General features: G+C 40.5%; 1 protein-coding gene across 3 annotated transcripts in view; it reads right to left on the minus strand.

The window, feature by feature from the left end:
• Window positions 1-899: 899 nt before the first annotated feature.
• arhgef33 (Rho guanine nucleotide exchange factor (GEF) 33) overlaps window positions 900-13,653 on the minus strand; it is a 48,723-nt gene continuing 35,969 nt past the window's right edge. For 2 of the 3 annotated variants that reach the window (XM_039621902.1, XM_039621900.1), the window contains 16 exons: window positions 13,368-13,411; window positions 10,978-11,142; window positions 10,511-10,629; window positions 10,165-10,313; window positions 10,001-10,063; window positions 9,392-9,518; window positions 8,715-8,847; window positions 5,563-5,670; window positions 5,071-5,163; window positions 4,677-4,825; window positions 4,485-4,574; window positions 4,015-4,193; window positions 2,556-3,016; window positions 2,240-2,464; window positions 1,928-2,067; window positions 900-1,774 (listed from right to left, as the gene is read on the minus strand). In XM_039621902.1, coding sequence (XP_039477836.1) covers window positions 1,645-1,774; window positions 1,928-2,067; window positions 2,240-2,464; window positions 2,556-3,016; window positions 4,015-4,193; window positions 4,485-4,574; window positions 4,677-4,825; window positions 5,071-5,163; window positions 5,563-5,670; window positions 8,715-8,847; window positions 9,392-9,518; window positions 10,001-10,063; window positions 10,165-10,313; window positions 10,511-10,629; window positions 10,978-11,010 — 2,199 coding nt within the window. In that variant the 5' untranslated portion in view covers window positions 11,011-11,142; window positions 13,368-13,411 and the 3' untranslated portion in view covers window positions 900-1,644. The remainder of the gene's footprint in view (window positions 1,775-1,927; window positions 2,068-2,239; window positions 2,465-2,555; window positions 3,017-4,014; window positions 4,194-4,484; window positions 4,575-4,676; window positions 4,826-5,070; window positions 5,164-5,562; window positions 5,671-8,714; window positions 8,848-9,391; window positions 9,519-10,000; window positions 10,064-10,164; window positions 10,314-10,510; window positions 10,630-10,977; window positions 11,143-13,367; window positions 13,412-13,653) is intronic. The other variant, XM_039621901.1, reaches the window with a different exon arrangement.

Here is a 13,653-nt window from a genome sequence, read left to right on the forward strand (position 1 = left end):
TTTGGGTCTTGGTGTGGTCATTTTGTGGCCACAATTCAGTGAAGGTCGTTTTCACTGATGACGTGGTAGGAAAGGCACGTGTGTTGCTGACGGGGTTAAATGTGGCTGGGTGGCATGTAACAGCTTTCCAGGAACCCTCAGCAGAACAGAGCCATTGTTAATGTTGGAAACACCTGTGGCATTTATACTGTGACAAGTCATAAAAGATGCTAGACCTCACCCAATTATCAGGCGGACAAGTGAAGCTTGCACAAAAACTGGGTCCCTGCAACAGGAGACTGGGCCTCATTTACCACAGTATTTGCATGAAAACATTCGTACCCTGCACAAAAACGAGTTTGCATGCAAGTTTGGATTTATGAAGCGTGTGCAACGGCCTATTTTTTTTCTCACCACCATGCCTATGTTGGTAAATCATTCATAACATATAGGCTTGATCAAGCTCCGTACAACTGATATTATCGTGGTGATGAAGTTGTAAAAGAGAAGTTCGCAAGGACCGTGTGATCTGTCAGCCCCAGATGAGACATTCACTGCGGTAAGATAAATCTAGATCTGGCATTTACGAAATGGTGCCAAGGAATTATTTTGTAAGCGGCCTGTACACAGGTTGGTGCATACAAGCTGTAAATTAGTAAATGAGGCCCAGTTACCTCAAGCATAGCAGCAAAACGTCTGAAATATGGCTGAAAAATAAAGTTTCAGAATCATTGCTGGAAAGGTGGCAATAGTGAATCGTGGGATGTGTTTAGTTTTTAGTGTCACCAAAGTTTGTCATTCGTAGTTTGAGATTGTCCAACTGTTGTAGAAAGTTGGGAGTGATATTACTCTATTTTTAGACTGTTTTCATCTTAATAATTAAAAAATTAGGGAAAATGAACCAAATGAGCCACAAAATATACAGTCTGGACCTTTATTCAAAATTCTGACATTCCTCTTTCTTCACAAAACAATTCATTGGAATAATCATCACAATGACAAAAATGTAAATTATTGTCTTTCAGCAAAATGTTTAATCACGTACAAACATACACAAATTTTACCTGCTTATTATTTGTTCTCCTGAGTATATGCAACAATGTAACTCTGGGTATTGCTTAAAATCATTAAGAAGACTGAAAGAAAGAAAGCTGAGCTGGAGTGAAACTGTTTAAACTTGTGATACAACCTTTTTGTCAGGGTGCGGAAAAAAGGAACACGTTATGTGTCTGGAACATTTTATAGAGGAAAAAAATGGAGTGAGACTTTTTACAGTGTGGGGCTACATTCATCACACATCTAAATGTTAACTGACACAAAATTATATTGTTTTTAACCATGGAGTCATGTTTAATTTAGGCTGTTTACTGCTTGTCGTTTTGCTAGTCTGTCGCTCTACAGCTTAACATAATAACACTGAATATTAGCAAAAGAGCTCAATATTTACTGTATAGCCACATCATATTTCCCTCAGTGTGAAGGATTTTGTCATTAAAACATAAATCAGTTGCTTATATCTGTACAGCGTTTATACAGCATCTATAAGTTTTAAAGAAAGGAAAAACAGCCTCTATTTTCTCTCATTAGTATATATGTATGATGTACATGCATGTATTATACAGCATCTTTGTTCATGTGTCACAGTGCCTGTTTGCAGAGCAGTGCTCATACAGCTGTGCCGCGGTTCATCTCCAGCTGGACCAGTTTGGGGTTTTTCCCCGGTGACTCGTATTCCCCATTATTTTGACTTTCTGGTGTCTTCTCACCTCCTTTCTCCTTTTTCTCATCACTAGTTCTGTTAGGAGGAAAGAAAAGGGTTTAAACTGAATACATGTTTTTCCTTTCAATCTTGCCTTCTTTTTGGCATCTTTGTTTCTTCAAGTTAAAGAAACTGCAGTGCCAAACCAGCCATGTGTCTAACTCCATGATGCTACATTATCTTTCTTACTTTTTCTTGAACAGTTTCTTGAAAGAGCTCCTAAAGCCTCCTTTGTCTTTGCGACTCCTCTCGCTGAAGGGGGTGTGGTTACTGTCCTCTGTCCCACTCCTCCACTTGGACTCATCGCCCCATGACTGGATTCCCGTGTCCTGATGTGGTTGAAAACAATATTTCAGTATTTACCAAGAAAATTAAGAAATGATACTAAAAATATGATTTTCATGTTGTCAGGTTCAGTGGTTTTGTTGTTAAAATGTAACTGGCAATTCCTGTACAGACATGATAATAGTTCTTTAATAATAGATGTTTGCTGAAACCCACTATGCTGAGCAGTCCATGAAGATCAGGGCTCTGCTTGTCACTGTCCGCTCTGTTCGCCAAGGGGGTCTGGACCTTACGGGAGGGGGTGGAACTTCCTTTGCTGCCTTTACTGCTCTGGCGCTCCAGTTTGGCGTGGCTGCCCAGTCCCACCCTTTGGAGATGGTCTGATAGAGGTCCACTGTCCAGACCACTCACTGTGTTCTCCAGTTGCAGTCCATTCAGTGACTTAACAGCAGAGATGAGATACATGTTGATTATGAACATCTACAAAAATGATTCTCCAATATTTTTATATATCTCTTGTAAATAAACTCACCTTGCTCTTACGTTGGCTGGCCTGAAGGGGGCGATGCTGATTGCGACGCATAAGAACAGCTTCGTCTGGAGAGACACAACCCCGGTTGGGCAGTTTGCTATAACCATTCCCTTGGCTTCCTATGTTGCCAAAAACATCACGGGTAGTCGACACATTTGTTGCTATTCCGTGATGTGACGCTGGGGGGGCTTTTGGGCACTTCACAAAGGCAATGTCAATGGAGGAATCAGAAGAGGCAGAAGAACAGCGGTCCAACATAGAGGTATCACGAAGAGAGCCTCCATCTTCTTCATAGAGGTTCTCCAGCCCAGGGGGATCTGGAGGAAGGAGAAACTCTCCGAGGGCATCTGCCAGAGCAGATCCCGGCTGAACCTGGCGGAACTCTGCAGGTCTGGGAGGCAGATGATGCTGGCACAACATGGACCTCTCCGAGGACTCACTTTCTGGGATGCTGCCAAGACCTGAAAGCAAAAAAAACCCACACTGAATTGTTGACTGATGTAAAATAAGAACCAAAATGAGAAGTTGGGGGAAAAGGAAGTTTGGGCTATTTTGGTCATGTCCCCAAAAATAAAATTATTCTGGGGAAACATCTGTCTGATGCTGAATAAAATACTGTGATAGGAGATGCCCAAATACTGCTTTGGTTTTGTATTTCTGTTTTCTTAAAGAGGATGTGGTTAAAAAAAAAAACGACTGGTACCTTTGTAAAATTCTGTTAGTAGCATGCAGAAAATTGATATAAACCCGAATCACCAAGCCTCAAACAATGGATTTAAAACTATATAATGTAAAAGTTGACCTGGGACATAAGATAGATACTGATGAGTTTAATTCAATTGTGCCCTGGATTTTAATTTTACTTGACTCATGTTTTTAATGAAATTGGTACTTCTTATTCAAAATGTGCACGGTGGTAAGCCAGTCTGTTGGCATGCTGACACCAGAGCATCCTGTGCGATAAACATCCTTTATAGTGGCCCTGTGTGCTGAAGTTTTCTAAGCTACCCTTTAAAAAAAAGTCCATTATGAAGTATGAAGTGTTGTCTGAGGATGTCTAAAAGGAAAGGTGTTAATTCCTGCTCCAAAGGGCTGCATTTGAATGCTGGGAGAAAACAAATTGAACTTGAAACATCCACTTTCCCACGCTGTAAAACTCCATTCCACTATCATTGCTCTAGTCCAATCATCTTTCTGTTTCTCTTCTTCAACCCAATCAGCCTCCGCTCTGCGTACTTTAAATTGCAATGCTCAACTTTCAGTCTCTCTTGCAGTCTCCTTTGTGCAATCCACCTCCTCCCCATTTCCACCTCACCAAAGCCCCCAACTTATTTTCATTACGCCAGCATCTGTACTCTGGGGGGTCCTGCCCTTTTCCATTCTGCTGGGAATTCTTTATTTCAATCAATCATGTTCAGTTCCTTCTAATGATCTCCCCTTATTGAAATGTTTTGCTGACCTGTTGGTTTGTGGTTTCGTGAGTCCAGATCATGGCTGAAGAAAGGGAGGTGGGAGGGCCACTCTGCATCATAGCAATGAGTTTCAGTTTCTTGGTCTCGGTCCCAATCTTGGAAACGGTGCGACTGAATCTGTTCCAGGAGACACTGCTTTCTGCGCCTCACCTGGTTGGCATGTTCCCTGCAGTGAAGAAATGAAGAAATAAACTTTGTTTACAGCAGCACCCGACAGTTTTTTACATAAGTAATCAAGAAATACTGAAAGGAGTTACTGGACTGGTAGGAAAACATGGCAAGTATGGAACTGCTATTATCTTTTAAATGAGAAAGCAATAACAAATATTAAGCATTTATCTATCAGGGCTGTGTGTCTGTTGCTTTTCAGAAATAATCTACTGAGCTTTAACTGTTACTCATTTATTCATGTCTAACAGAAATGTCTGAGTCAATGCCCGGTAAACTGAATACTCACAGCATTGCACTGCTGCAAGGGTACGGTGAGCCAGTGTTGCTGGCTTGAATCCCACTCTCTACTGTCTTTAACAGCTGTTTCATGGTAGACCTGCAGGGGTGCACAGCACGGAGAACATTCAGCTCCTTCACACTGAAAATGTTTTGTTTAATGTTTTAAAGTTGATATTTTTTGAAGGATGGTAATCCTGACCTCTTCACCTCCTTGCGGTTGAGCAGAAGAAGCTCCTGATTGTGCTGGAGGAGGTGGTGGTACTGTGTAGTAAAAGCCCTGAACTGCTGTATGCACACCAGCAGCAGATAGTAGTCTGGATGCTCTGCATCGGTCTGCCTCAGTAGTCCCTACACACACACACACACACACACACACACACACACACACACACACACACAGACAACTGAAATATTCATACATCAGATTTAATCTTCAGTCGTAATAATACTGAGTTGTTAATTGTCGTTTTATTTCTGTTTCTGTTTACTGATACCCTTTTTCTGCATGATTTCAGATATCGTATTTGTATCAAGTTTGTGTGTTGCAGGATATGAACATATAAGGACAATTCTGGCAGTGGTGTTGATCCAACCTGTAAAAGCAGCAGGTACTCAGGGATCCTCTGAACTGGCTGAAGCAGCAGAGTGTAGAGGGAGGGTTTGGACTCATCACCTGTTATGTCACTCTGATAGCAGCACCACACAGTCAAGCACAATGCAGCACAGATGGACCAATCAGGATCAAAGGGAAAAACACAGCAGGTGTAAGGACTGTGAATTTCGTCATTTGTCTGAAGCTTTTATATAAAAACAAGGTTTGAAATGAAACTTGACAGGGCTACCAGATACTTAAGTTACCTCCATTTAAGCAATTCTGAGAGTATCTGAGAGTTAAATCAGAAAACGACAGATATGTTGGGGTTGATCTGTGATATTAGCTGTTTTAAGTTTCCAGAATTTATTTGTTTTTAGAAGTATGCTGGTATTCTTTTTCATCCTGTCCTCCCTGCTCTGCCCCGTCATCTTACATTCTGTGCTTTTAAATTTAATATCAAAACCTGTCATATTTCACATTTTTCTGTTACCTCAAGCAAGGCCGAAGACTTCATGGAGCTGGTGGCCAGCATGTTGACAACTGACAGACAGTCTGGAAGCTCCTTCAGGTAGGACACATAAAAGTCCAAGAAATCACTCTGGAGGAAGAAGGAGAGATATACTGCCTGAGTTTGCATGCTCTCTATATACACTGGAGACCTTCTGCATTTCTTTCTACCTCCATTTAGTGCACGAAACACTTCCAGCACTGTCAAATCTGCACAGATTGGGATGACAGAGTGCTGAAGGAGAGTCATGCTGAGACGCATACTCGTGGGATGCAAGACTCCACAGGGAAGCTACAGCTGGGAGTACGGCCAAGTCTTTAGAGCACTGACAGACACCCTGGAGCAGGATGAACAGAAAAAGCATCAGACTCATGGGAGACCCATCCCATAAATCCAGTTCATCAAGGAGGGAGGAAAACCACTCTCCTCCAAGAAGATCAACAGCACCCTCCTACAGACTGTACAGGCGTGGGATATCAGGGTGGACCTGGGGAATAAACTATACTTCCACCTGACAATATTCTGACAAAGGAAAGAAGGATGGATGCAAGGAAACCTCTGTGAGGAAAACCACTAATTACTATGATCTGGCCTAACAGTGTAGGACGGCAGATCTGACTGTTCTCGGGTGAAATTGTTGCAGGGGTTTTCACTGCTTGGGCAGTAGGAGAATGCTCATTGGTCTGAGAGTAGCAGGAAGAGGGTGGATAATAGCAGCACACAGGTTGGGGGAGTTGGTGGAAAAACCATGTTGCTCTAGAGTAGGCGTGAGCTGGAAGCCAGGAGAATGATGGGAATTAACCTGCCAAGAAGGGGACCTTGTGTTCAAAGAAGGTTGGAAACCATATGATTGGATCTTTTAATGGCTGAAAGCTACATTCACAAGTTAAGAGACTAAAGACATAAGCACTTTACATATATGAATTCAAATGTGTTTATAAGCCATCATCGCGCATTTTACACTTCCAACCTTCACTGTCAGATTAGTGTAAACAGTTTGTATCCTCAGATGGTTGTCATCATGTCCTTAATACATTTTTTGAACAATTTTTGAAAAACCAAATCCACCTTTTTTTGTTTCCTGTTGAGAAAAAGCTTGATTCAACCAGAATAACCCTATGCAATAATTTTACATAATGAGATAAAGTTAAAAACTATGTGAGCTCATGATTAGAAACTTCTGTTCATACTTTTTGTTTCTTTTTGCCTCTATTTTCCTTCTTCTTCAAACAGCCATAAGTGCAGCCCCATAATGCACCATAAAACGCCACAAATCCCTGTTTTTCAATTATGGTTGGTTACTTTTCGGGGGCTGCAATCAATTACAGCATTTCCTCCCACTCACTCAGCCAGCAGGCCACAGTTGGCTTTAATATGATGACACCACGTGCTTCTGGCTTTCAGCTGTGTCTTTGCTCTGATAATATAGCTAAACATTCAGTAATAAATTTTTATAGCTTTACAGCTGCTCATTAAGGGTTTTTTTTGTCTGTTTTTTTGGCTTTTTTTGTATTAGCAATGGTTACCAGACAGTAATGGGCCCCCTTTGCTGCTTTCAGATCTGTCCTAATTCTTCATTGAATAGATTCAACAAGGTGCTGGAACCATTTCTCAGATGTTTTGATCCATATTGACGTGACAGCATCTCACAGTTACTGCACATTTGTCAGCTTCTCATCTATAATGTAAACTGGATGGAGCGTTATCCATAAAAGCAGCCATAAGAAGATGGTACATTGGTCATAAAAGGATGGACATGGTCAGCAACAATTCTCAGTTGGTACTAAATCGCCCGAGGTATGCCAAGCAAATACCCCCCACACTATTACCAGACTACCAACAGCCTGAACAGCTGATACAAGGAAGGATGGATCCATGTATATATATATTGTTCACCACAAATTCTGATCCTACATCCAAATGACACAGCAGCAATTTAGACTCACTGTCACGGTCCTGGGTCAGTGAGCCAGCGTTTTGTGTATTGTTATTGTATGATTTCTTTGTGGTTTGATTTCTAGTGTTTAGTATGGGTTTAGTTCTGTGCCAGTCTGTTTCCTGTTTTATTTTGAAGGTCATTGTATTCTGTTTTGCTTCCCTCAGTTTCGTCAGGTTTGATTGCTCCCAGCCGTGCTCCCCTTGTGTTACTCATTTTCGTGTTACTACCTTTTGTATCTAAGCCCTGTGTTCCCCGTGCTTAGTGTCGCGTCGTACCCTCATTCTGGCCTGTGTGTTTAGTTTCCAGTTCAGTTTCCAGCCCTCCTAGTTTTGTTCTGTTTTTGACGTATGCCTGCAATAAAGTAGTGGACTTTGAATTTAGGTTCTGCCTCCACGAGTCTGCATATTGGGTCCTTTTTCCTGCCTGCCGGCACACAGCCATGACACTCATCAGACCAGGCAATGTTTTTCCAGGCTTCTATTGTCTATTTTTGGTATTCTCATGCAAATTGTAGCCTCATTTTCCAATTCTCAACCGACAGACCACCATATATTCATCTGCTGTTTCAAAGTTTGATATGTTGTGCATTCAGAGATGCATATCTTGATTGTAACAAGTTAGTATATCCTTCTTATCAACTCAAAGCAGTCTGGCCATTCACCTCTAGCCTCTGACATCAACAAGGCATTTTCACCCAGAGAAATGCTGCTCACCGGATATTTTCTCTAAACCCTAGAGACGATTGTGTTGGAAAATCACAGCAGATCAGCAGGTTGTGAAATACTCAGACCAGTCTGTTTGGCACCAACAACTATACCACATTCAAAGTCACATAAATCATCTTTTTTTTTTACCAGTCTGATGCTTTCTTTGAGCTTCTGCAGGTCTTGTCCAATTCTAAATGCCTAAATACACTTAAAGGATTCCTATATTATTTCAAACATAGCATAGAAAAAACAAACTGAGCAGGCTAAGAAAGCTGAAAAGGAAGTCCAGGAAAGACAGATTCAGATAACTGAAATTGAATCAACACCTTATTAGAAAAATGGAGGGAGTGCATATGTAGCGTTCACTGCCTGCTGGTTTAAAAGATGTTAAGAATTCAAAGACTTTCATTTTATTTACCAGTAGATGGTGCTCACATCAAAAAGGACAAGCTGTCACATTTGTTTTTGCGCTCTAATTTTGTGTTTACCTCTTTACTTGTAAGCCTCATGAATATATCTCCCATGATGCCTTGCCACTGGCATTTGAGCACACGTTCTTGAAGAGTATGAAGGAGCTCAAGGTGCTGCTGGATCAGAAACCTCAGAGAGCTGGGAAATGGACTAAAAGTAGGAAAAAAGGCAGCAGAAAAGAGGATCGAGATCACTTTTGGCTTATAAACATCAACATTCTACAAAACGTGAGAAAACCTGCATTTGTGTCAGTTAGTGTGCCATCTTGTGTGGCAGACATCTGACAGCAGGACAAGCAGTTTAAAACAAATGCAATCATTCACAAATAACATTTGACCCAGTTCAGCAATGGCACCATTTCACTGGCGCTTTTAGTCATTGGGAGCACGTGTGCTGAAGCTAAGCAGTGATTGAATTAACAAGCTGTGTGGAGTCTCTTTAACAGAGTGTCTTCTCTGGTGTTTACAATGTGCCTTTATTTAATTTGTTTATTTCCTGTTCACCCATCACTGCAAGCACTCAAATTAGATCAGGAATATATTCTGGCGAGTGTTGATTTGTGTGTCTCTGTGTATGTATCAGGTAGGGGTTAGTAGTGGCTGGGACATTTCTTCTTTCCAAGAAACTACTTTAATTTAATTTACTTTAAATTATCAGTCTGAATCGAGCCATCTTAGGGTGTCAGCAGGCTTACCGTTTGTCTTTGGAAGTGAGGGCTTCTGATCCGTTGAAGGAGATGTTTGCCTTCAGAAGCAGAGAAAGGTGGGACACGTAAACTCTCTCAGACTCCAGCAGCTCCAAGGCTGCTCTCTGTCTTTTATCTGCACATACAGAACACAATATACTTTAAACTCATAGAATAATCCTCTTTATTCTCAAACCATAAAAGCCAGATATCTATGAAAGGGAACTGCAAAGGGGGCCAGGCTATTGGCTGGCCTTTACTACCTGTGTATAGTATTTTTTGTAATATGCACCTGTTATAAAAACCTGCCATCAAACATAAGGCAAAAGCTGGTTAAAACACCTTTTTATATGGTCATCTATGTTGACTAAAATCCCATTTTAACAATTATATTTATATACTGAGTTTTGCTTAAATTAAAAAGAGTGGTGAAACTCCTACCCATCGTTCTGTCTGGAGGTGGTAAAATCCACCTACTTCTGCCTTTAAACTTCCTCTGACTACCAAGTAATGCATGATTCAGGATGTAAAAAGAGACTGTGGTTAAGTGAGTTCGTGCAGGATATGTGCACTATCTACAGTAGTATCATTATCAGCAGAAACAGGTGTATTTCTTACTTATTTCAGTCTGACTATTGGTCTCAGGACAAGATCTTTGCTGGTCCTGCTCAGACGTGGAGGCTGCAACACACAAACACTAGTATGAGCAAACTGCCTGTATGAGCCAGTCATTTTCTCGCTTACACTCTTTGCATAGTAAATGTTGAAATACACAGACTCACTCTGAGTCGACGTGGTGCTCCTCGGCGGTGACCCGCTGCTCTGCATATTGGGGAAAAAGTGCTGAATAACACTGAGTTCTGATTGGCTGGGCACACAGATGTGTTCATCACTGGGTGCTGTCAGCACATCAGCCTTGGAGCTCTTTCTGCTAATGGCCCAATCAGCACAGGTGAAGGAGAATTAAAAAGAGCGCTTATTTGACAAAGTTACATAGGAAAGTTGAACTTTTTGGGTCACCATCAGGGAGCTGAGTGGGAGATTTAGATCACCAAAAACAGTGAATAGTTTTTATATATGTGTACATTTATTAACACTACCACCTTTTTCAAAATGTTGCAGCCCTACCTGTGTGGAACTGACATCATATCTCTGTTTTCTGAGTGCAGCAGTTCTATCCTCTTCTGAACATCTCTTTGTCTGCTGGAAATGTCCCTGATGTGGAACAACGCCACATTCAACTCCTCCTGCAAGAAGATTAAAAGGTGCCATTAGTTTTACTTTGGTAGACTGGAAAAGTCACTATAGTGAAATGGGAAGTACCAGGGTCAGATTTTAAGGGGAGAATTTGGGATTCAAATCCAAAAGAGAGAATTTCTCGTATGCATGCACATTAAAACATATTAGCAACATAGTCCATGTAGAACTGCCTGTTGAAAAGAAGTGTAAGAGTCTGAAAGAGTTGCCTTCCTGCCTAATTAAATTAGTTTACAGTCTAACAGAGTCCAAGTCAGATGTTCTAAATTATGTTTCAGAGGCCACACCAAGAGTAGACTATGTATGTGTGTGTTTTTACTGTCTAGCTTCTCCAGCACCTTAAATGTGTTGAGCGTGTTCTTGAGGCCCATTATCTTATCATCCACATCAGTCTGATGGGCCTGGAGCTGCTCTTCCAAACCGTGGTCCTTTTGACGCAGCTCGCACAGCTCCGCCAGCGCCGCCCGGAGCCCCTCGCGCAGCTCAACCACCAGGCCCCACAGCTGCATCACAAGGAGCAGTTTAACATGTTATGTTTTCACCAGTGTGCTTAAGGGTGTGTCAAATTAAAAGAGGAGAAATAACTGAGGAATTCAAAGTTATAAAACTGAGAAGGAGCTCGGTATCGATGCTTCTCTAAGTTCTTTGATTTGATCCTTCTGATTATTTACCTGATGGTATTTGTAGGTTGAATCCATTTTTCATTACTTTAACCAGACAGTTTAGACGTTATTTCATTTGTGCTATCTTTTAAGATAGTACTGTGAGTTCTTTGTGGTCTTCGGGATTTCACTGATGATTTTGGCTCCATTTTTTAACTTCTGTTTTGCCAATTTGCTCCAGCTTCTTGCACTTGATTCTTTGTGGTTTTGGTGCATTTTGACTTCTTTTGTGCTGTCTTTTAAACCCTTATCATTATGTTAACCCTTCCCTGATTACATTCCATACATAGAGAAATCTTTATCTTGCTTTTTTTTTCTCTGCTCTTCCATTCTTAGTTTTCTCATGCATAGCTGATTGAATTTACTTCACGGGCATAACTGAATCAGCTCATGGGAACATTACATGGGTTTAGCAGCTCTCTCTTGTCCTATCTTTCCATCGCTCTCTTGCTTTTCTTTTTCTCTTGGTCATGTGAAAGGCATCAAGCAGGAAACTCAATAGACCATCTGTCCTGTTTGCCTTCTGCTCTTATTCCTGTGTAATAGCTGACTATGTGTCTATACACCTGGAGGCTACAACTCTAAGGAGTGGCTAAATAATGATTCATAGATGCATCTGCATCTATGAATGCATAGATCTTAGTATTTACTCATATCAGTTGCCAATATTGAGTTTAGTTAATCTGAATAAGAGTGTTATTTAAATAATACTTAAGAGGGCATGATGTACTAAAGTGAACTCAATTTGGAGACTGAATTCTTATACTGTACAAGTGAGTCCTGTACTATAAACTATTCCACAAGGGTTTAAAAAATATCTTAACAATAAGTAACGTTTTAATCTTTCACATCCTCTCTGAATAAATAAAGAGATTTTGTTAAAATGTGATGAGACCTAGTGCAAATTTATTCTATATTCTATATTATTATGTTAAATTTACAACTTCAACTTTACACTAAAAAAAACCTTGTTTGCTCTGTTCACTTTTGGTAGCCCATACTCATTGTGGTGAAAATGCTTCACTATCCCAGGCAATATGCTGTCTTCTGATTTGGGGTATTTGTCTGCAGAGTCCAACATTGGATAACTCTCACTTCTCGATCTTTGTTGGAATAAATCTTGATTCATCATAAAATAAAGCCAATCAAATATTCTTAAAGTGTGAGGCACAGTGAGTCTAAATGTCAGCAAATGTTGATATCTTGGCTAAAATCTACTCTAGTATAAAACTATTTTAAGACAGAATTACTGATGAGTAAATTCAAAGATTAGATTATATTCAGGGGTGCACATAAGTGGTCCGCAGGTGCGCATTCGCTGTCAAAATAAAAGACGCGTACCAGATAAGAAGTTGCAACGCGCGTTTGCGTACATAAGATTTTCTGGAGGATGACAGACATTTGTTTAGAACTTTTAAAGATGTCGAAGAAGCAAGCTCCTTTAAGCAATTACTTTGGTGTTCCTCCACCTCCAAAGAAATGTCAGGAGTCCGAACCGCAAAAGAAGCGCGTATTCTCGGAAAAGTGGTTGCAGGAAGTGAGCTGGCTTCAAACAAATGATGAACGCACAGAGATGTGGTGCAGAATATGCCGTGAAAATCCCACTCTAGCGGAAAAAACAGTGCCTTTTATATGTACGCAAACGCGCGTTGCGACTTCTTATCTGGTGCGCGTCTTTTATTTTGACAGCGCATGCGCACCTGCGGACCACTTATGTGCACCACTGATTATATTGACTTTGTGTTTTAAGCTACAGGCAGCGGAAGAGCACACTGCTCAAAGTCACCAACACAAAATGTATTAAAGATGTCTTTATAAATTATTTTATAAAATAAAATATTAAAGTTTTGCTTTTTATAGAAACATCTTGTCTCTTCTTCTGGCTCAGTTGTTAATAGACAATTTAAGTCACTAACCATATAATATGTAATTTATTGGTAACTTGTCTAAATGAGCTTGTTCTGATTTGATAATAAAGCTGGGGTTATTCATGTTTTTTAGCTCACCCATTATGAGGTATAAACAAATGAATATGAGGTGTGAAGTGTTTAAAAGTTCTTGATTACCTGAGAAATCCCCTGGCTAGCTTCTTCAACGTTTCCCTCTGTATCTAAGGAGAAAACATGAAAAGCTGAGTGTGGTGTCCACACAACATCCGCTAAATTTCTGTGAAAATGTTGATTGAATCCACTGACTGTTTGTTAAGCAAGCATGGAAAAGGCGTGAAAGAGGTTGCCACAAGAAAAAAACCCTTTTTTCCCACCAAATATAAATGAACAGTTTATTTACCTTTTCTTTCTCAGACATTTAACACATCGTGTAAGATTATGTTCAAAGAATTTCTACTTCTTG

This window comes from Oreochromis aureus, linkage group 13 (assembly GCF_013358895.1).
Source record: "Oreochromis aureus strain Israel breed Guangdong linkage group 13, ZZ_aureus, whole genome shotgun sequence".
NCBI lineage: Eukaryota > Metazoa > Chordata > Actinopteri > Cichliformes > Cichlidae > Oreochromis > Oreochromis aureus.